The 24,977-nt window shown below is 38.9% G+C and overlaps 1 protein-coding gene across 1 annotated transcript in view; it reads right to left on the bottom strand.

The window, feature by feature from the left end:
• Positions 1 to 24,977, bottom strand: part of LOC142302376 (dynein axonemal heavy chain 3-like) — a 2,626,214-nt gene that overhangs the window by 2,195,551 nt on the left and 405,686 nt on the right. Inside the window, exons 24-25 of the mRNA XM_075343433.1 lie at positions 16,567 to 16,725; positions 16,236 to 16,464 (exon numbers count right to left, since the gene is read on the bottom strand). Coding sequence (XP_075199548.1) covers positions 16,236 to 16,464; positions 16,567 to 16,725 — 388 coding nt within the window. The remainder of the gene's footprint in view (positions 1 to 16,235; positions 16,465 to 16,566; positions 16,726 to 24,977) is intronic.

Raw genomic sequence — 24,977 nt, 5'->3', positions numbered from 1 at the left:
GGATGAAGAAACACGCTGACAAGAGACGTCTGGATCCTCCGTGTTTCTCTCCTGGTGACCTGGTCTGGCTTGCTTCCCAGTACATCCGATTGAAGATACCTTCCTACAAGCTGGGTCCTCGCTACATCGGGCCGTTTAAGGTCCTCAGCAAGATCAATGAGGTATCCTACAAGCTACAGCTCCCGGCCACGATGAGGATACCCAACTCCTTCCACGTCTCTCTGCTCAAGCCGGTTGTCCTTGGTCCCTTCTCCGCTGCTGCCAGTCCGGCCCCTCCTCCTATTGCCGATGATGACATCTATGCGGTAAGGGATATCGTGGCCATGAAGACCGTACGAGGTCGACAGTTCTTCCTGGTGGACTGGGAAGGGTATGGTCCTGAGGATAGGTCTTGGGAGCCCAGGGAGAACGTGGGCACTCCTCTTATCCGTGCCTTCATGTCCCGGTTGCGGGGAGGGGGGCGTGGGGGGGGGGGTACTGTCACGCTCCCCGGGTCCTCACCCCCGTTCCCCGGCTCACCTGCCACGCTCTCCGCTCCCCAGTCACCGGATTCCGTCCGTCCCAGGGCTCCGGGCCCCCGATCCCGGCGCCCGACAGCTTCCCTGGACCTGGCCGGCTCCCCTGCGTCCTCCTCGCAGCCTCCTTCCCTGGCTTCTGGCACCCGGGCGGCGCGCATGCGCATTAGGGCGCGCGCGCGGTCACTGACCCTTTCTTAAAGGGCCAGCGTCCATTAACAGGAAATGAGGTTGCACAGGTACAGGGTATATAGGGGGTCATTGTCCAAGGGGGCGGGGCCTGATCTTCGTGTTCCCTGAGCTAGGAGTCAGGTCTCTTGGTGTTTATGTGCCTGTACTCACCTATCTGTCTTTGTAGAGCCGTACCTGCCTCGCCATCCAGTCTGCCGTGTCCTGATCCCCGCACGCTGTCCGTCTGCCATCTGACAGTCCGTACCATCCCGGATCCCTGCGGTGACCCGTCATCTTGCTCCAGAGGTTCCGGACCCCGCCTGATATCACCTCGGCCTCCGAACCTGAGCTACGTCACCAAGACCACCTTCTGTGACTCCGTGGTCCCTGGGACTCCTCCGCTGCCTTCACTTGCACGGACTGTTCTACTGCCCATCAGTGCTTCAGCTGCCGGACTCCCTACCACCATCTCAGAGAGTTCGGTCCAGTGGATCCACCTCCTGGGTCTGCCCGACCGCCCGGCCGTGACAGCATAGTGAAAATCTACGAAATATAGTTGACATTTTTTGGCTGCATGTGGATGGGTTTCTCAAAGAGTCATTTGTTGCTGAATTTTTGTATCCTACAAAATATGAACCACCTATAAGTAAACTTTCCCACAGATACATCAGATAAAGAGGAGACTCTACTGTATATAGTGGAGCTGAAATGCAGTTGGATGATTAAATTACACTCTTTTCGTGAACTTTGAAGTGTCGATTTCCTTTTGGTTTCATAACCCCTACACATTAGATGATTCAACCGGTTCCAATGAAATTGCCTAGTTTGATGCACACAAAACTAATGCTTTTGCAAACCCTAATATCCAGAGGACAATTATAATTAGGAGTAAATGTATTTATTGTATAACTCCATTCTTTACATGTTTTCATCTTAGCAGAGTTTGTGTGCTCTAATTTGTGTGTATGCAACACTCTACAAAAAGCATTGAGCCATGTCAAACTAGTCACATTTTGTAGATGAGTTTAATATAAAGTAGTTTATCAGAGTAATTACTATACTCATTGCAACCTATATTTTTAAACATCAGCTAAATGACTTTAAATGTATTACTAAAACATGCAAGTAATTATATAATCTTCCATGTCCTTAAATCACTGTATCTCATTTATCTAATGAACGTTTTAGACTAAATGCTTAAAAAAAAATATTTTAACAAGAAATGTCAATCATGCCTATACAACCACCAAATGTCAGCTTACACTCAAAGAAAAAGACGGATTAAAATATAATTGTTTTAGTTTTTATATATGACATTTAATTAAAAAAAAATCAGGGGTTGTTTAACCCCTTCAGCCCCGGGGCACTTTCCATTTTTGCGTTTTTGTTTTTTGCTCCCCTTCTTCCGAGAGCTGTAACGTTTTTATTTTACCGTCAATCTTGCCATATGAGGGCTTGTTTTTTGCGGGACGAGTTGTGCTTTTAAATGAAACCATAAGTTTTACCATATAGTATACTGGAAAACAGCAAATAAATTCCAAGTGTGGAAAAACTGCAAAAAAAAGTGTGATCGCAAAATAGTTTTTGGGATGTTTTATTCACTGTGTTCCCTATATGGTAAAACTGATGTGTGGGTGTGATGCCTGAGGTTGGTGCGAGTTTGTAGACACCAAACAAGTATAGGTTTACTTGTATTTAAGGGGTTAAAAAAATTCACAAGCTTGTCCAATAAAAGTGGCGTACGTTTTGCTCCATTTTCCCGAAACCCATAGCGTTCTTATTTTTCTGGTTCTTTGGCTCAGTGATGGCTTATTTTTTGAGTCTCGAGCTGACATTTTTAATGGTACCATTTTTGCGCAGATGCTAAGTTTTGATCGCCTGTTATTGCATTTTGCATAAAACTTGTGGCGACCAAAAAAACATAATTTTGGCATTTGGAATTTTTTGCTGCTACGCCGTTTATTCATCAAATTAATTGATTTTATATTTTGATAGATCGGGCATTTCTGAACCCAGCGATACCAAATATATGTGTATTTTTTTTTTTTAACCCTTTAATTTTCAATGGGTTGAAAGGGGGGTTGATTTGAACTTTTAGGGTTTGTTTTTTTTATTTTTTAAACTTTTTTTACTTTTTTTTTATTTTACTAGTCCTCCTAGGGGGCTATAGCGATCAGCAATCTGATCGCTCTTCCCTATCTGCTGATAACAGCTATACAACTGTAAACAGCAGATATGATCACTTCCTGATTCATTCGGCTCTGGCCCGAGTGAAACAGAAAGTGACTCGTCATAGATACAGGTGTCATCACATGACCCTGTGCTACCATGGCAACCACTGAAAGTCACGTGATCACGCACGTGACTTCCGGTGGGGGCGGCGGTAAGTGAAAATCATGGCCGCGGGCATATACATCTCGCTGCCAGACTTTGGCAGTGAGATGTAAGGGGTTAATTGTTGCGAGTGGAAACAATTCCACTCGTAACATGCAGACATATATGTCAACTGTTGATAACAGCTGATATGTGTGCGGATCGCGGCAACCTGCCCGCGACAGGGGGCGGGGCTTAACGTCACATGCTCCATGATGAATAGAACCATCAAGGGTCGTGAAGGGGCTAATTTTCTGTGTTCAGGAGCACACCGCTCCTCTGCCTCCTGGCCTCCTGATGTGATGTACCCCTGGTGGTTGACAATTTGGACCATTGACATGGTTTCATCTCTAGTCTAAAAGTGTGTTCTCCCTGACTTTTAACAGATGCAGCTTTGCCTTTATAGCACAGGTGACATACAGGGCTTTAGAGCAACGCTTGCCGCGGGGTATTTTCTCATTTTTTATCTTAGGTTTTGTCCGTTCACAGTTTGAACATGCTTCATTATGTTTCATGTACATCAACTTATACTCTTGCACATTTCTTTAGTCTTCCTTCAGTTCCTATACTATGTATAAACAGAGGCATGCCCCCTCTTCTTGAGCTTGGTATTTAATTTCTATAGCTACGCAAGTCCAGGTGTATAAACAGTCAGGATCTGGTCCCTCTCTGCCCCCTCTACATTGAGGTCTCTTGACACTAGGTGAGGTTTTAATATTAGAGTTCAGGACCATCCCGATTGGGGTATCCTTGTTTTAATGAGATGGTTTTATGCTTTTTTTCTATCTAAAACTATCTGTCTTTTATGTGCACTATTACTTTTTACTTATTTTTTTACAGCAGGCTATGTGCTCCTGTTTTTTGTCTTAGGTTTTGTCATTAGACCATAGAGCCTGCAATTCACATGTGCTCCTTGCCTGAGACAACAGAGGTGGGGTTTAACATTGGCAGGGAGCTGTAAACTTTCAATTTAAAAAACAATTCTATTTTATACAACAGAGGATTTTTAATAAGAGGCAAATTATGAAAAATGTAAATAAAAATAGTTTTTAAATTTTAAGACTTTTAGTACTTGATCAGGATCTTAATTTTTTTTGTGGGAAAAGTCATAAAAAAGGTAATGTGTTGTTCATGTCCATGTATCATCTTTTTAAAATGTTTCCAAAATGGAACATGAATGCAGAACACTAGTTGTAGACAACAAGGCCTCTGAGATGGTTACATACATTAGAGCAATTATGATTTTCCAGGGTGACCTCACTTGTACCTCATTTGTTTAATCTTCCTCTCCTATAATATTCATGACCATAGAAATCTTACTGTATATTTTTTTCTTATAAGAGTATATTCACCTGTGATTGAATCTTCTATAAGAGTTTTATTCATCTGAATCGGGCTTGAAAAAATTCTATTCTATCTTGCATCCAAATTAATGAATATGAATATATCCCAATGGTTACTAGAACATGAAGTTGTAAAGGTTTAAAGCATAAAGCTGCAGTGCAATTGGTGATTATGGGAAATCATTTAATATTTGTTTGTTAAATAGCTTTGATAAATGAGCAGTTCTCTCTATATGGGAACTGTTGAATTACCCTGTACATAGGTGATGTCAGAGAGAAAACAGGATGGGAGAATAAAACTGGATAGTGAATATATGGCCAATAGCATCCAATCAGAGTCAACTTCTCATTTTTTTAAGACCTGAAAGCTAAGAGTTCATTGGTTGCTTTGGCAACTTCTTCTCTATTTCTTTGCATATGTTTTGAAAGATCTTCCCCTACTGTGAATAAAATTAATTAAAAAAAGTAGGAGAGTTTTCTAGAGAAACCAATAAGATTACTAATCAGAATCTAAGCATCAGAAAATTGGCTCTACTTATATCCCAAAAATAACCAGAGTGGATGAGAAGACACCTCTCATGATAAAACTTGATTAAATTAATAAATCTAGAAAATCTTAAATGGGATTTGATACTTTTGTAAAATGGTACTTTTTCTAAACTGTATAAAATCTAAACCCATATTAATCATGGGGTCTGGTGTGCAAAAGAAAACATGCAGAGAATAGAGATGAAAGAATTGAATATATATAAATAGAATTAATGTGGAGTTTTATGAAATTTGCAGGTCCCAGCGAACAAATTAAAATTTGATTCACCAAAATAATGCCTGCTACCATTATACACATTGCAGAAGATTGCATAAGCCATAGACGGTTCATATGACCGCATGTGCAAATGACTGGGCTTCCCCAGAATGCTGTGCAGCTATCAAGTTACATGGTACAGTGCAACCAATCAGGAAATACTATTGCCCGCCTATATAAAAGCCAAGGCAGAGAAAGAAATGACCATTTTGTGGTGATTCAGTCTAGTGAGAGGATGTCAGAGCTCATAGCTCAGTAACAGAGATAGCAAGAGAAAACCCAAAAGTATTGCGCAAACTACTCAGACTGTAATATGTTGTACATCTGCACCGGTGAAGATTTTTGTAGCAGTCTGTGAATAATGCAAGGATTCAATTGATAGAGGGAGGGAGAGATAATAGAGGTGCCAGGAGCTGTGTCAGACTCAGTATGATTGAATACCTATACCGTAGCTGCCATCTGCTCTGCTGCATGTGAATTTCAATTTCACTAGTTTTTCTTCATTCCTCATGCACAAGAAAGCAGCAAGCCAGCACAGTGTCCTTGATAGTCACTAGCAACTGTAGTGAGTTTTTTATATCTTGTCCACTCCTTTTGGTGATTTGGTGAAAGATGGAACAAATTTTTATTTTATTAAAAAAAATCCATAAAATCCTAAAATTTTACGTACGACTATTAAATGTTACATCCTTACATACCACACCAATACAGTGCCTTGCTTCAGATGCTACCTTTTTGGATTTGTACCTATCATTTCTCATTACGTTATTTTGGGAAGTGGGTTACATTTAAAAGACAGGAAAAGAAAGATTTAAAAAGTAAGCAATTGCCTGTGTGTGTTTTTTCTAACCTGTTTTATTAGTTTCATGTGACAACCGTACACATCACATCTAAACTGTACCTGCTACCACATTTTGCTTTATGTGATTGCTTTTTGTAAAATTTCTTGCAATGACATGTTTAGCAATGGTTGAATAATTGGGGTTTTTCAATCTTTAGTTACAGTGTTTCATAAAATGGCTGGTAAATGAAAAAGTATCAATGGATGGGACAAGGTAAAAGGAAAAAAACTTATCAAAACAAATGTAACAACAACACTGATGGTAACAGCTTTCCTGACAGCAGTACTGCCAACCACAATCGGCCTTCTTTGCCTCCACCAAGCGTAAGACTGTTGAGGAATTGGAGGCAGTTATGGAATATATGGCTCCTTGTGATTGACACATGTCAATTACAACCGGATGATATTTGCTTTCAGAGAGACACTGTCGCTTTGAGTCAGTGTTATGTTCAGAACAGTTTGTCTGTTCACATGACTTAAAGCAAAAATTTATAAATCTGTAAACCATTTTTGAATTAAAAAAAAACATTTAAAATGTTTTAGTGTGTTGTGTTATTAAATGAGCTGTTGGTTATTATCCATTTCAACGATGAAGTCCCTTTGACATTACCTAGGAAGTGGTTGTTTTAAAGATCTTAAAATGGGTTGATGCAGTCCATCCTGATTACTTCCTCACAGCCACCATTCTACTAAAGACATGGTTAACTTTAAGGCTGCGCTCACATGAGCGTAAGCATAGAACAAGTGCTATCCAATATTTTATCGGATAGCACTCTGTACAAATGTTAGTCCATGGGACAGTGCCAATCAGTATATTTTTTCTCATGCTGAGTTGGCATGAGAAAAAAATTGCATCATCATGTGAAATTTGCAGCATCACATGGTCATGAGTAAAGGCATATTGTGCCTGAAATGCGTAGACACAGACACTTAGCGGGTCTACTTATGGATCTAAATGGACATTTTTTCTAGGGCTTTTAACTTTTATCCCTAAAAAAGCTATGTTTGAAATTTTACTGAGTGGTGCAGGAATCTCCATTTTTTCTACTTCATGGGATGGGCAGCCTATTTCGGATGGCTTAAACCAATTCAACTTTATGTGTGCTTGGAAATCATTGAACTACATTTGAATAACATCTGAGTGCAGTCCGATTTCCATGGACTCATACATTTGAGAATATGGAGAACCTTTGTTTTCCTCCCTCTCCTGACAGGAGATGTTTTATGGGATAGCACTCAATATGAATATTAGTCCATGGGACAGTACCGATGAGTATATTTTTTTCTTATGCTGTTGGCATGAGAAAAAATTGCAGCATCATATGATTGGCAGCGTACTTCGGATGGCCTGCATCAATTCAACTTTATGGATGCTTGGAAATCATTGAACTACATTTGGATAACATCTGAGTGCAGTCCAATTTCCGTGGACTCACACATTTGAAAAGATGGAGAACTTTTCTTTCTTCCCTCTTCTGACAGTGTGCTCCAATTCTGTCATGCAAGAGAATTGGAGCATACTAAGCTGACACTCAGATCAAACTCTGATCTGAGTGTCCTTAGCATAATTAGCCCAATTCTCTCACGTGACAGAATTTACAGCCATCGATCCCCAGCCTAAAGGTAACTGGCATGCTTCCAACAAGCTGATTCACATATTTATAACCCTGTAAGGTATCTATTGCCAGCACAGTTTCTATAGTTTTGCTGACCTTATTTTTTTGCTAAAAATGGTGAATCAAATCCTTTGTAATAAAGTCTCCTTGAGCTTGTTATTGTGTGAATTTGCTGCTGAATGTATTATTTGTCTAAGGAAACAGAACAACAAAAGTAATGCATTGTGTCAAAGGTAATGTGCACCATTTACAAGACTTCTAATTTCACGGTGCATGACAACACTTGTACTGCAACACAATATGGGTTAAAATACAGAACTGACAAAAACGTCAGTCGGAGACCATGGGAAAATAAGGAATTATTCAAACGCTACTTTTGTAACCTCATACAATCATGTTCCTTTTCAAACCATGCATTTGTGTAGTGGAACAAATCCAGAGTGCACGTTGTGTGCCAAGGTTCAAATATCAGCACAGAAAAGGCACCTTTGTGAACTCATGGGTAACAGATGGCATGAGACTGGTATTTTCTTGTCCGGGAGGGTTTCTCTGATTGCAGGCACTCTTCTGTCTAGATGAATGTATAACTTTGTTTATACTATCTGATTCCCCTCTGTTACAGAATCTTCAGTTTGCAATGAGACGCTTTCTGTTAACTTGAGGAAATTAAATCTATTTTATGTTTAAAAAACCCAAAACATGGGAAATAATAGAAAAAAATGAACAGATTTTTATTGACACAAGAGAACTTATCGCTTGTAATTTGAGTGTCATTTTTATTGATGTATCATGAAGCTAATTGTTAATCGTTGATGATAAAGTTGAGTTAATTATTGTGCAATTTTCTAAGTCAGACATGATTTTCTATGTTTGCATTGTGTAATATAATTATATATTGACATAGAACACTCAAACATACATACACAATACTGGTGGTCAGTCCACTGCCCATAGTCTCTAAAACCAACGGAGCATATGGTGGCGTAAAAAGTTGATCTAATCCTCAATCTTCAGGAATGCTGTCCTTCCCATCCTCGTGGCTTCACTTGCCACATGGCAGTGTACCCCTGATTGATTGATTGATTGCTTGGACAGTTTGGATTGCTGAGCCGCTTGTCTGAGTTGTGTAGTCTCCGATGCTGCACACAGAAGTATGTGTGACTCCACTCCAGCAGAGGAGCACAGTGGTACTAAAATATGTCATATCCAGAGATCCATCTTCAGAGTAGTGCTTAAAAGCCTTATTGGAGAGAACTTGCAAACACTGTGCTCCTTGCCTAGGAAAATAGCTGCCACTGATAGACTGCACTAGTGGTTAGTCATCTAGGCAAGTAGGAAATAATAGGAATAAAAATCCCTCTGTTATTTAGAATCAGTCGGATTTTTCATAAATAAACTGCAAAGTTATTTCTTTTTCCAAGAATTTTGCAATTTTAACCATCTGTTGTGGAGAAAATTCCTTTAAACAAAATGACCATTATATTGCATAGTCAGGTTATACTTCATAAGTAATGAGCGAGCACTACCATGTTTAGGTGCTCAGTACTTGTAACCAGTAGTCGGATGCTCTTACGGGCTCAACGTGAAGATCTTTCAGAAAAAAGCTCGAATCCCCCATTGACTTCCATTATACTTGGTACATTATTTAAGCCCGTCCTCTCATCCAGATGCTCGTTGCGAGTGCTGAGCACTCAAGCATGGTAGTGCTCATTTATCCCTACTACTTACCCTAATCATGTTTTTCTTCCAGAACATTAATAATCCAAGGTCATGAACCATAATTGCTAAGTAGAATAACGCTATCTGATATTTTCTTGCAGATTGATATTACAACAATAAAAATAATCTATCCCAATCACACATGTAGTAGTGTGGTGGCTGGAGAACAAAAGCTAAAGTGATATTTTTGGGCTCTATATACAAATTTTATGATTGTAAAAATGCAAGTTTGTATGTTCATTGGGAACAAAAGGTTTCAAGCCATAGAGGTCTTAGTATTATTTCAAGGTCTTTCTGGAATATATAATGTATTTTAGTTACCTTAAATTGTTGGAAGATTATTGCAAAGAGAATACTTTGTTCCTCATTTAAGATGAAAAACATCTCTCAACCAGGCAATAATTGTCACGATCATCTCTCTATTTTTGTAGACTAATGATGGATTCAAGGTTCGAATCCCTCATTTCCATCTGGGACTCTACATTTAAACATGGTTTCATTTCTTTCAGTGCCTAATAACTTAATGTCAGTTTTGTTATCCAGCAGTTCCTAACTGAGTGTTTCAGCTGCTTTGCAGCCTTGCCTTTTCAGGTTTAAGTAGTGGTTTTTCCCAACAATCCTTGCTGAAGATACAAACTCATTGTTCTCTGGACGCCTTGGTAGAAGGTCCTGCTGAGGATTTGTCCAGTATTTGGGCTTTATCCTTTTATCCTTGCTGTTTCCCCATTTTTATTTCCTTCCTTTGTGTCTTATTAGTGCACCAGTGGGTCTAGTGAACCTCACCTGCCAGGGCATCTACATTGTTTCTCAGGGTTTCAGGTTCCTGCTCAGTGACAGTTGCGGAGACTGTATAGGGACTAGCGAGGAGAGTAGGGACAGCTGCAGCTGAGGATAGGAGGTGTCCCATCTACCCCTCTCACTAGCTTCAAGGCTCTCTGTTATCATGTTCTCATTGTCCCCTTTGTTTGTTGTGTTTTTTGTTGTGCATCAGATGCCCATAGGTCTGAACCCACGTGCCACACTCATCATACTTGGCAAGCGTGACAATAATGTAATTTTGCAAACTGGAAGAAACCAGGGTTCAGCTTGCCTCGCTGCTCCTGTGTGAGAACTAAATATTGAGTACTACAACAATTTAGAATCGTATTTCATTATTGAATTGATAAAATGCCAATGCGTTTCTGCAATGTACTGTTCCGTTTGTCAAGAACATTTAACAATGCATACATGAAAGTATGTTTGCTAATGAATATTTAGTATTCTTTTATTTTAGGATTTGTATACTCCATTTCTGTGCTATTGCCATCATTAATAAAGTCTTAACCATTTCATTCTTGTATGAGCAAATTTCAACCAGGAATGGAAGAAGCAGCAAAATGGGGGGCACAGATGATTGTCACTACGAATAATATCACCGTCTCTAAATTCAATATTTGATGTTTAATAATAATATAAAACTAGGAGTAAGAATAAAAAGTACAAAGAGAGAAATAACACAGTTGAAGTAGATGAACACAGGTCAGTTTGAGAAATATCTCTGAATATATTTTTAAACTTGCTCTTTTTGAGGCTTGCTTTAACATTTACTAAACTCATTTTCTACTTTTCCTATATGACATATTTTGTCGCATCTCAATGAAAATACAGCTGGAGCCACATATAATTGAGACAATGTAGTTTGTTATCCAAATTAGCGGCTATACATGATTATTAACTAAAGGTTGCAGAAACAGTTGACAGTAGTATGATAAATGCTGTATGTTTCTATTTAAAAAATTGCTCTTTTAGAGCTCATATCTTTTCTATTGAATGCAAGACACATAGTACTGATTTGTCTTCTTAGATGTAATGACTTTTTTTCCTTTTCATTTTTAGAAATGTACTTAAAAGTGACATTTCAAATTTTAGTTTGACTAACTATGGGCCTTTTATATTTTTTTTTAGGAATATGTACTTACAATAGCTGAAAGTTACAATGATGTGTAATATAGGGGTCAGATTCCTTCTAGTAAATAATTTAGGTACAAATTATACTTCCTTTGTAAGCACTTAGCACAGCATAGCTCCAACTAAGCAGGAATAATTTGTTTGGAGAAGTAAGAAAAATATGTGTTGGGCAAAGAAACCAAAGAAATTTCAAAATAATTCAAAAGTTAAGTGGATTTAACTGGACACTGAAAGAAGCAATATTCAGGACTGTTTCCTTGAATGCTATTGAGGTGGTATAGTGTCATGTGAATATTCTTTTTACTAATTAGTTTTTCACTGCATAAATAACACCACATTGATAGACAAAAATGCAAGATGGGACAACCTGCAGTAAAAAAGCTCTATAACATTTGGAGGATAAGAGTGATCTTACATAAACCAACCCCTAATCACCTTCTTAGCACCATTCTGGAGGAAGAGTAAGTATTACTACACATGTTAGGCAAAGAGGGCATTCTTACAAGATGTAGGCACACAGGGGGTATTATTACAGGTTAGAAGAACAAATTAGGCTATATTCACACAGGGCATCTTTTATTGCATTTTTGGTGCGTTTTTGAGGTCACAAAGATGCACCGAAATGCATGCATTTCCTTCCTCCAGCAAAATCTATGAGATTTCTATTTTGCTGTCCACACTGGGCATCTTTATTTGGCTGCATCTTGGCTGCGTTTTTGAAGATGCACCCAAGATGCAGCATGTCAATTCTTTTTGCGTTTTTCTAGTAGTTTTGAGTCCTTTCAGTCAATAGATTTGACTTAAAAAATGCATTGGGAAAATGCGGTAAAAGCGCAACAAAAACACGTAAAAAAATGCATTCTTTTTTATGTGGTTTTGCCGCTGATGCATTTTTTGGGGCTAAAAATGCTGCATCTTTGTAGTCAGAAAAGATGCACTGTGTGAACATAGCCTTAGGCTCCCTTACAAGGGGAAATATTATTATAAGTTAAAAGTTCTATTTCTGGTGGGAGGAATGGAGGAGGAATTCTCACTAGCAGCAGTTAGAGAGGAGAAGAAATTACTAGTGAGAGGCATAAAGGAAGAAATAGTAGCACAGGTGGAAAGGACAGTGACAGCTTTATTACAGGTGGGAGTCAGGAAGGCATCATTATTACTCAAAGTGATATTAAGAAGGTATTATTTCTAGTGGGAGGTATACAGATGAGTTTCAGTTGCTCTGTCACATTCCTGTCTTAGTTTACTCCCCCTTGAGCAGGTTATAACTCCTCCTCACATGTGCAGCACACAAGGTACGGTCATTACTCTGTGCTTAAGAACACCACTGTCTCCTTTTTCTTCTCATCTCTGTCCGATTACATACAATGATAACAGAAATGAGAACTGCCGGCTTGTTATTGGTCAATTAAATTTGCGAAGTCAGAGAAAGAAGCTCCTTTATGTACAGTACTGGCACACTTCACACCTTAAGTATGCCCCCAGAGATGGTGTTGAATGGAAAAATTAGCAAACCAAGAACTGAACCCCTAAACAAGATAGAAGAAGAGAATTAATTCTAGTTGGAATTAGTAAGTTCAAAGGAAGATGAGCGAGCCTGAACACAGACTTTTACAACAAATCAGTGTTTGCTTTTGGAGTTCTGGTGCTTTACATATGCAAACTACTCATGCGAGCGTCGCTGTGCTTGGGTATGCTCGGTGCTTGGCCTAGTGTGAGCAGCTTCCAGTGTTTTATCGGCTCACACTGGGGGTAACAACAGCAAGATTGGATGTACTGTGTACAAAAAGAAAAGTGAAAAAAAACCCACCATCTTTCCTCTGGAAGTGCTTTGTTTATGGTTGGCTGTATGTGAGCGGTGAGCCGAACTGCCCAATCAGTGAGTTCCAATGAGGTTCATGTCAAGTCCAGGTCGCGAACTGAACTTTATCTAAAGTCTGGTTGCTGGAACCGCAGAACCTTAACTTCAATGGGTCCGCTCATCTCTATTTATAAGTTGTTCTTACCAATTTACTCGAAATAACATAAGCCAAGTTGACCAACACCATGTAATATTGATAATGTACCTTTTATAATATGTTACAGAGACAAAAAGAAAGGAAAGCAGAGGCAAGCTAGTAGACATAGATTTTATTTTGTATATTATTCATACAAAACTGTTAAAATAATCAAAAGCAAAGAAATGTATTCATTAACTGCTGTTTGGACCTAAATAAAATTCTGTTGAATTCTATACTAATTTATTGTGATATATTTACAAATCAGCATCTACCATATTTCTCCATACCACAAAAACTTTATAAAATGTGTCCAACACATCTGCAAACAAATGAGGGGACTTCTCATTAGCAGGAACTGCCTACTGTTATCTAGGAAGAACTATGACATACCTAAAAGTGAAGGTAAGGATGGAGGCCACCAGAGTTAACCACTTTTTGTGACCTACAACAATCAATATACTGTAGTCCGAAGCCTCACTGTTACACAGAAATCAACACGTCTGATGTAAACCAATGTATATGCTGCCTTTATATAAGGATATAGCACATTTAATACTAGAAATATATATTTTTGCCTATGATTTAATGCTCAAAGTTTCATCATATGAGAAAAGATACATTTGAGCACTGAACGCTGGGTTGTTTTTCGGAATTCTTTTTGCAACACTGTCTATTAGGTCCATGGCCATTACACTTTCCATGCTCATGGCCCCCATTTTAGATGATGACTTTTCACAATGTATTTCATGGCTTCCATCCCTACATGAGACATTATTACTATCACATAGGAATAAAAAGCCATAAAACACCACAGTGAATTTATCTCGATCGGATGCAATACTTATTTTCTTCACATGATTTCACATCTATTTCAAAACTAACCAATAATTTCATGCTACATTACGAAACATTTTAGACTATATTTCAGTGACAAACTGCACACTGAAACTATTACATCAAAAATTAACAAAGCTGCAACTGTCAAAGGAATTTTTTTTGTGAAGACACAAACGATACAGTAAAACGGCTTTATCCACTAAATGTAACACAACACCAGGGACAGCTAAACTGACAAGACAACAGCTAACATGCACCAAAAAATGTGGCAGATCTTGGATGAAACCAAGGATTTTATTAAAGCCAACAAACACCAGCCAAAATAACACATAAAACTTTACAAGACGTCTGGATCAATCTACTCAAACGATAATAGAGACCCCTCTCAACACAGAGAACTTGAACAAATAAACTTGTCTCTCTCTAACTGTTATGAGACATGCATTCTTGGTATGTGAGACCCAAGTGGACAATTTGATAACAGTTACACTTCATAACACAAACTACACAGCATCCAACATTATGATATAGGGTCAACAAAACATGCTTCGTGTATCTTTCATTCTACACAAAACAACAGACCACTGGTATCATTACACAAAAAGATGGAGAAAACTGATGGTCTGACAGTATACATTAAGTACATGCAAAGATAGAACACTAGCTATAAGTTTATTAAAACAGCTAGTGTTGTTGAATACAAACTACAATTTAATACATACTTAACATAAAGACTCTACAGCCAATTACCTCGTTTACTATCCTTACTTACCTGCTTGATCCTGGCCTACCCCATAGTGGAATTTTTGAGTTGCATAAAGAAGAACAAGGTAGTGGTCACATAAGATTATATAAGTAAATTAATTTGGCCATAATTTAGATACATTGTGTAAATTGTTATGTTCGCTTTTAAGTTGTAGTCTAAAGATATGCAAATTGTCTCTTCAGGGAGGAAGGAGACGAACTCTAGCGCCACCTATTGGAAGTAGCAATACTAAAAGTCAAAAGTGAGTCTCTAACGAGCTTTTGACTTGTAGGATTGCTACTTCCAATAGGTGGCATTAGTTCGTCTCCTCCCTCCATGAAGAGACAATTTGAATATTTCCCAGAGGAGCATTGTGGCTATAAGACTATCAGCCAAATTGGTTTGTCAGTCTCCGCAAAGAGAAAAGTTTTCCCCTTAGACCAGGTCTAAAGATAATCTTTAATAAAGGAATATTTTCAAATAAAATGAGGATTATTAGATCACTTAGATTAGTTACATTGCAATTGGCCAAACTCTTATATTGAACCCACAGCTATAATGCTCAACCCACTTATGCATGTTGGGCTTGGCTAAGTTTGCATGTGTTCCCAATAAGTAAAAAATAAAAAGCCACCGTCAGGCACTGGTGACAGCTCATTAAACTAAAGAACAAAAAGTTTGGAAATGTGGAAATCCAACAGCCCAATCATTCTACTCATTTACCCCTCACCCCATCAATTGTTGGGAGAAGTCAGGAAACTACTATACATAATAAAACATTGGTCAGTCCTGCTGACTTCTGTTACTTAGCCCAACATTAATGTGAATGTTCACCAGACCACATGCATATATGTGATATCAATATTGTTTACTCAGACTAGGAAGTCTGGAAGTCTTTATGAAGTTGAGAAAAGGTGCAATTCGACTAATACTATAGTATATAAACAATGCAGTGACTTCAGATATTGCTTATCAATTAAGATTTTTTAAAAATAAAATGTAATCCTCTTGTAAATTCTTTTGTATTACATCATAGAACTTAAGTAAATGTAAGGCGCTGCTCTATGGTAGTACCACCTTTTAGTTTCAACTAGCTATTAAAGCCAAACAAAATTATAAGTGTAGTTTTTACTAGCTGATATTTTAGGAATATATAGGGAATGGAAGTCACTGATCTCATGGTCAACTACTGGTTGAATCCTAAATCCAGCTCTATTATATCGTGAGTGTGTGGAGGAATCAATAAGCATTGGCAAGCTGCATCAGTAATCACCTTGGAAGGGTTAAATAATAAATAAATCCTAAGCAAAGACTAAGGATATTCACCTCGTGGAGCCATTTCTCAACTAGGCCCTTGGCATTCGATGGAATTATTCTTATCACCAGCTCTACTTTTTCATTTTCTGATGACTCCATGTGGGTAATTTCTTTCTTGACATTAAATGTAAGTTTTGCAATGCCTTCAAAGCATTTTTTAAGATGTGGCTGAACTCTAAGTGGATCCTTTGTCTCTGAAAGGATTTCCAGTAGTTCATCATTGGACAGGAAGAAAAATCTGGAAGGTTGTAAAAGGATAAGAAAAAGGATAACCTGAGTGACATTCAAGCAAACATTTCGTACAAACATGCACGGCTGACATAGAAAATGGACTGTTTACCTTGGAAAGAATAGCCTTTTCTTCTCTAAATAATCATTCAGGCCTTTCTGAATGTCATCCAACAGTAATTCTGCCTCCTTCAACTTATCCAGCATCTGGGGCTGTGAGATAACCCTCATGGCGTTGACCTCCTTCACAGACTCCCTCATTATTAGCCTCCTGGTGAGCAAGATAGAATATAGTGAATGTAATAACTATACTTCACACAACAGACTTTCTCGCTTTCAAATTGAAAATCCCCTTATTACAAAACAAGGGGTGATGTTTTCTTTTTCCATACCTTTAAATACGACTGCAACATTCATAGCATTTTACAAAAACGCAGCTGCATTTTAAGCTTTGGATAAATAGAAAGTGCTGGCTAGTAATTCTGCAGAGACTGAATGCATTATTCTCTAATACACTTTGGTGAGGGGCATTTCATTTTTAACTACATTGGACAGGGGAAAGTCCTTCGTCCATCTAATTTTGACTGAGCTTTGTTCAATGCCATTAACCCACACTGCTGGATTGATCCTATTCTATTATTTGCCCTAACCAGTTCAATAAATCAACACTGCTTATGTTTTTTACCTTGGGAAATGAGAGAACTCATTAGGAGGACTGTGGGGGTATAAATGATGTAGAAGGAAATAAAATAAGACAAATATAAAGACAAGAAAAAATATTTGCAAAGAATAAGATCTATTGTTCTTCCAAGTCATATCAAGAGAATGGATGCTTAGACATCAAAAGAAAAGATGATGTATCATACATGCATATAATAAATATTTATTAATTATGACCGGCTCAAAAGAAACAAAACCTGATCATCTACGTATCTGGTGTTCTTTAGACGTTCAATAATTAAGACCTGATAATGATAATTAAGACGTGTAACACAACTAATGGAAGTAAACTTAAAACAAAAACAAAGTAATCTGATACTAATATTCTAATATATTATTCAGAGAAAAATCCAAAGGAAAAAACTCAAAAGAAAAAACCTTGATATTTATTTTACAGCTGCCCATTTAGAACTTAAACAGTCCCTGGACATGCCGCAAAGGGTTCCCTGAAGTGCACCTAAGACGACGCACACACCAGCCTTTCTTTTAAAGGGCTGGCGTGCTATTTCCAGGAAATGCCTTTCAGCCTGTGGCTGCGGAGCACTGTGTATTTAAGGCATCCTCCATAATGGAAGGTGCCTGTGCAATGCCTCTAGTAAGTCAGTCAGTCTCCAGTCTGCTACCTAGTTGTCAGTTCTTAAGGTCACGTCTCACTAAGTGACATCGCTAGCGACATCGCTGCTGAGTCACCGTGAGTCACTGCGTGAGGTCACCGATTGTTGCTGAATGTCCTGGACTATTTTCTTCAAAGGCGATGTCCTGCTAGGCACGACACATAGCTATGTTTGACACTGTGTGACAGGGTTCCAATGACAGCAGAGATCATTATACAGGTCGATACTGCGACCTGTATCGTTACTGAGTCGTTGGTAAGGTCTGACTGTGTGACATCTCACCAGCGACCTCCCAGCGACTTATCAGCGATCCTCATCAGGTCGCATTGTTTTCGGGATTGCTGGTAAGTCGCTAAATGTGACGGGGGCTTTAAGCTCCTGTCTTGCTATCTCTATGTCCATCTCTAGTACCTGACTTCCCATACGTGTCTATTCCTGATGTGCCCACCATTCCTGTCCATACTTGCCTGTACAGCCTACCTCAGTCATCTTGCCTGTACCTGTCTACTCCTGAGTCTGTCAGCTGTCCTGCGGGTCAGCTGACACAGTCCCGGTCACATCCCTGGGAGTGGTACCTGGCGTTCACCTTTCAGTGGGTGCTTCGTTAAGACCCTCCCACTAAAAGGTTAGCCCGGGTCCTCCCTGTGGTCAATTGGGTCCACCAATCCTGCTTGCTGCCCTCACACCAGCTGCAAGCATTACACCTATCTAGTAAACAAATTTTCTCATGACATACTGTATAAGCTAATTGGCTATTTTTTATTAGCCTCGTCAATAATGTCTGGGAAATAAGTGTCTTAAAGAGGATGTCTTCTACTTTTACATTGATGGCCTTTCCTTAGGATAGGTCATCAATGTCTGATTGGGCGGCATCCAATATCCAACTTCCCAGCCAATCAACTGTTCTCATTGAAGGCAGCAGCAGGCAGCCTGAGATACTCAGTTCTGGAGCTGCCCCATCAACTGATAGTGGCTGAGTACTGCACATCCACCTTCTATTCATTTGAATGGGAGGTAGATGTGCAGTATCTGACCACGGTCGCCATCTGAAAAGAGGGAACTGAGCATTTCCTGCTGTCTGCTGCCACTGCTGGCCCTGAGAACAGCTAATCGACAGGGATGCAGGGTGTTTGGCCCCTTACGATATGACATTGATGACCTATTCTAAGGATAGGTCATCAATGTAAAAGTAGTGTATATCCTCTATGTATATAGGGTCTCTTAAAATTAATGGTGTTATTAAGAAATATATGATTTCAGTGTAATGCTGTATTACTTTTAAATGGGGGTATTTAAAGGGAATCTGTCACCAGGTTTTATTATCGAAATTGAGATGAGCATGATGTAGGAGCGTATACCTTGATCCCAGTGATGTAACACTTAGTGGACTGCATGCTGCACTTAATAATATGACTGTTTTCTCTGCTGCAGATCGATCTGTTCACTGAATGCTAAGCTCTGCATAACCCCACCCACAACACCATTGACAGCTTTTTGTGTACCTTGTAAATTGGCAGAACGCTACAATTCAGATGTGGTTACAGTTACACTGATCAGGAGGACAACATGGTACAAGTCCTTTAGTGATAATCTACTGATGATAAAACACTGATCTATTAGAAACTACAAAAAGGATTTCAGTAAGTGACACATCACTGGAATCAAGCTCTCTGTCCCTACATCATGCTGCTCTCAAATTACGCAGCAAAAAATCTGCTGACAAATTCACTTAAACAGTGGCTTAAGTTGTACTTAGGTAATACAATTACAGCAATTTAAAACGCTTTTCTTTGGGGGCAATGCTGAATGAAAAATAATATCAGAAGTTAATCTAAAGTATAATTAAACTCAATGCTCAAAACAAACACACTGATAAATATTTAAACATTCCGTTAAATATATGCATTTACAATATGTTTTGTGATGTTCATTTTAACTCTTCATTGCACTGTGACTACTTTATCAGCCATGTTGAAAATGTTACTTGTAGAAATCTTTTTATAAATGTATTTACTATTTGTAAATTATATAACTTAACCCCATATGGTTTTTAATTTGATTTCCTTAAAGGGAATTATGATTATAGACATTCATGTATGCAATATGTATAGGATGTGCCATAATAGTCTATAATTCCCATATATAATAGTGAACCCTATTTGCAAATGTGTAATCGGCTCTGGTTATTGCAGTTCTTTTTGTAGGTAAGGGTTGTTGGGCCTAATACTTGGTGTTTGAAGAAGTGAAACTTTAATTACCAGATATTCAAGACATATCCTACTCATATACCGGAAATGTCTTTGGTCAAAATATCCATTTAATCCTATATGAACTGTTATTAATTTTATAGTACAGAACTAAGTTATATTATACACTCTGAAACAAGCCCATAATGTATTTAATCCAATCTGATATAACTTTTTTTTAACAAAAATATGTAGTACCATCAATTTTGTAAAATTAGAACCAAAATGCATTGCTACAATACACTTACAGTCGAGTAGTACTGCATAAGCCCATGACAATCTGCAGCAACATAATTTCTTTCTAAGAACTATTGTGGGCCAATTTGCTGGGTCATTTTCTCGTTACATTGAAAACCCATCTGACAAAGATTCCAAAGCAATCATCTTTTATGACTTCTGCAACTTGCTTCATATTCTCAATTTACCAAGGGGTCAATTCTAAAGATCTCTTAGACTCTCTGACATCTGTCCAATAATGTTCTGTTTGAAGACTACGCTAAGAAACCTTTGAAAAATTACTAAACCAATGGGTTTTATTGGCTTATTTGTCTTTAAAGAAGGAAAGAACTTGAAATTAGCTTGGAAAAGTAGGATTTGCACTTAAATATTTAATCAATATTTTATGACATACCCATACCCAAAAGGCACAGATCTGAGAAAAATGTGTTATTTCCCAAATCTTAATAAAAGTATTTAATTATTGTCATCATAATTTATGGCTACAATCCATTTGTAGGAATGCTGTATGCACTGGTACTATACAATTCTATACCACCATCATTCACAGCGTAACTATTCTATTTTCTATATCCTATACATGTGGATGTACATGTGGATTGACTAAACCAAGCCCAAGTGTTCAGTGCACTTTCCTACCTACTTGTTTTTAATCTATTTCCAACCTTCTCTGACTTTTGAAAAGGCAGACATGTCTATAAAGGAGGAAAAAGGCCAAGATTTATGCAAAATAAATATACACAACTATGGACAAAACAGTTTGACCATGCTAAGAGTGAACCAAGTGCCTTTGCTTGGGTTGAGCAGTCATTTTATGCTGACATTTTGTCTTTGCAGACTAAAGGACTAAAAAAGCAGCTATTTTTGGACATTTAGTCCAATGGAAAAAATGCATAATAGTTCAAAAAAGACAAGAAGATTAGAGATGAGCAGACCCGTGGAAGTTCGGTTTGGCGGATGCAGCCAAACTTTAAATTAATATTGGTAGGGGACCCAAACTTTGTCAGTGACTTTCTGTACATTTGTATATTCTTTGTGTGTTCATGTATCAGGCTTATCCTTGATAATTTTAATAATTTTGTAATTAAATTTGTATATTTTTTTGGGAAATTGTTTGATGTGGGACCCAAACTTGACCTGAATCCCAATGGAAATCACTAATTGGGCAGTTTGGGTGTTCACCCACATGCAGCCAGCCATCAACAGACTACTTTCGGAGGCAGGTGGGCATGGTTTTTCCATTTTTTCTGTTGGTACATACTATATTAAATCATGCTGTTGTTATCCCCAGTGCGAGCTGTTCAAACACTGCATTGGGCTTAGCACCGAGTGTACCTGAATACAGTGATGGTCGCACGAGGGGTGTTCATACGTAAAACACCCAAACTCCAAACCGGAACACTGTTTGTTTGGTAAAGTCTGTGTTTGGTACAAACAACAAACACCGAATACCGAACCTCGGGTTCGCTCATTTCTAAACATGACAACCAGTAACCACCGGTAATGAAATTGTAGAAGTTATGAACACACAACTAAGAAATTTGAAGACTCCCCTAAATTTGATTTGTTCACCATATACTGAAACCAAATGCAAGGTCGAACGAGTGATTAAAAAAATAAATAATTTATCTATATGGATTAACAAATTTAAAAATTAGAAAGAATAAAGTTATTAAAATAAATAGCGGTAACTGATAGCGCTTGTCATATCAAATGATCTATATTGGATTTAAATCCACAGCTTTAACCCCAAGGTGAATGTCCTTCCCACATAAAAGCAGCCGTGCTGAGAAAACCAATTATTACTTCCTATCCATGAATTCAACTAGGCAGATTTATTTCCTACAACTTAGAAGTCATAAGGTGAAAAGGCTCCCATGCAAATTATTTCTTGAAAATTTTATTAAATGCTGGCTGAGACAAATATGGACTACAATAACGTCAGCTGCTTAAAATTCAAGACTTCAAAGGTTCCCACATAAAGAAAGTCTTCTAACAGAAAATTAATGACTTTGGCGTATGATGTCTTTTGCAAGCATCAGTAGAAACAGAATAATTATGAAATAAAGGAGGATTTAGAACAAAACAGAGGTATAAAAGAGCAAAGAAAAAATATCACTAAAGAAACAGGGACAAGAGAAAATAATCAAATAAATGAACATAGATACATAACTATGCCACATATCTTTAATGCTATCGGTGTATATATATAGGGGCATGTTGCTTTGGATACACAATGTAATTTTACAACATGAATCTGAAAAACTATAAATACTCCTATAAATATGAATACCTAGTGGACTGCCAATGATATATACATCTGTTTGACAGACATAATATAAACAAAGTTCTGAGAAAACACTCACCACTGAATTGCCTGAGATCCTGCTCTTGTACCCCTTTAGCAGGAAAGCCGGTAAGCCCATCAACCTCAACTGGGCAATGGTAATAAATACACAGAAGAGAAAATTCTGGTATTCCCATAAAATCTTCAGTTTATTATAAATTCATAAAGTTCATAATCATGGTAAGGGGAAGCAGTCAATGTTGACGCGTTTCGACTCTTATGTTATGACTAAGACTGAAAGGGTCGAAACGCGTCAACATTGACTTCTTCCCCTGACCATGATTATGGATTTTATGTATTTATAACAAACTGAAGATTTTATGAGAATACTGGAATTTTCTCTTCTGTGGATTTAGTAATATAAGCAAAGTTATCATTAAGCAGTCTTATATTATTTGTTTGGTATAGTCATGTCTATGATGTAGATGTGCCGCCCCTGCACAGACCGGGGTGCTCGGATCCGGGGTGGTCGTGGCTCGAGGGGTCCGGACCCAGCCTCGGCTAACACTCCGAGCCTTGGAAAGGGGATATTTACAGGGAAGAAGTTTGTGACGCCACCTGCGAGTTGCGGTAATAGGAGTACCACCGCTGCTGAAAGGAGTAGCGGGGCAGATGGTGGAGAACAGCAAAGGGTCAGTCCCTCCGCAGGTAGGGAAGGCCCCGGCCTCTGGGGATTTTGGTGGGTTGTTTGGGAGCGCAGGGTGCAGGGGAACCAGGTTACTCACTGTGGGTAGTTGTGGGGCAGAATGAGGATTGTAAAGCAGAAACTCACACTGATGATAAACCAAAGGCTCTATGCATCACAGTCTCTACAAGGGAGCCCATCCAGGTATCCGCTCCCACCGGTGTCACTTGATAGTCCGAACTCTGCCTCTGTGCACAATTTTAGTTGTCTGTTGTGGCCCCTTTGGCATGAATCTGTTGGGGTCCCGCTACCTTTGTGTAGGGCAGCTGTGCTCTTGATGACTGGCACTTGGGATTTCAATTGGGCTGCTTTTTATGGAGAACCCTATCCCCCGTGTTTTGTTGATGCCTTCAATCCCTGAGCTCTTAGGGAGTTCATGAAGATACTCTCCCTCCCAGGTTAATTATGAGGATGGATAAACCTGCTCCCGACCTAGGGTCCTGTACCCCGCCGTGCTCGGTACCAGTCAGTTTTTTTAGGGTTCTGTTGCCGACAGTCCTTCTATACTATGTCCGTTGCCTCCTTTAAAATGTCACTGCCACCGGTCCCCGACTCCTATGGTTGAGGACCACCGTCTGCGACCCAACCTTGGTCTCGCTCCCCGGGAGCTACTACCCCCAGCTCCTCACTCTTTGAGGGCTACTCTCAACTCCTCAACTCCCCTGAACACACTGGAACTTCCTCCCACCAGTCTGCCTGACCCCTATGTGGGTGGCCCTACTCCAGCTTAACCATCCTACTGATGTGTCTGACAGATTTGATGTGAGGTGTGGTTGGGATTTGTAGTGCTCATGGTGTGACACCGGTTATTGGGAACCTGGAACCATGGGGGTTGGGTCCTGCACCCTGGAAGACAGGATGCAGTTCCCTGTAGCACCCTGATACAGTCAGGGGCACTACATAGAGGTTTAACCTAAAGGGTTATTCCTATCTCCAAGATCCTATCCCAATGAGTAGTAAGTGTAATAATATTAGCAAATATCTCCAATTACAAATGTAGTACAGCTCTCCTGATATAGCCATGTCTCTTACCTCATGTGCAGGGCATTGCAGCTGACGCATCTATGACCACAAACAACTACCCATCACTATAGGAGTGGATGTAACTATGGATACCTAAGCTGCAATGCCCTGCGCACATGACCTAAGAGTCATGGCTGTATCAGGAAAAGACTACTACATTTCTAATTGGAGGTATTTGCCAATATTATTATTATTACACCTACTACATATTAGGATAGGACCTTGGAGATGGGAATTCCCTTTTAAGCTACTGAAGCCCATTGCCTATTCCATAAGAAGGCAATCAATCCACAATGAGTAGAGATGAGTGGATCGATGCTCAAAATATCCAATTCCAGTGGAATTTACTAAAATTCATGGTTTCATGTGAATTCAAAGACTTTGAGTTTTAATTTGGGATTCGCAAAAAACCTGCCTGGCACCATTTCCCAAACTCGAAAAGCATCAGAGAGAGAGCAATTACAGTTTTGTGGGGCTGAGCATGCTTCCCCATAATGCCCAGCAGCTACATTATGACATCACATCTTTCTTTATCAAGCGTATTATCATACCTTTTACAGTCATAGTTAGTGCACCACTAGGTCATTAGAGATTAACAATGTTTACCTGCAAAGGCCACAGAAACAAATGCTCTCACAGGATGCAGTGAAA

Source organism: Anomaloglossus baeobatrachus, chromosome 4 (assembly GCF_048569485.1).
Source record: "Anomaloglossus baeobatrachus isolate aAnoBae1 chromosome 4, aAnoBae1.hap1, whole genome shotgun sequence".
NCBI lineage: Eukaryota > Metazoa > Chordata > Amphibia > Anura > Aromobatidae > Anomaloglossus > Anomaloglossus baeobatrachus.
Note: the sequence above shows the minus strand (reverse complement) of the source record. Positions and strands in the feature narration are given on the sequence as shown.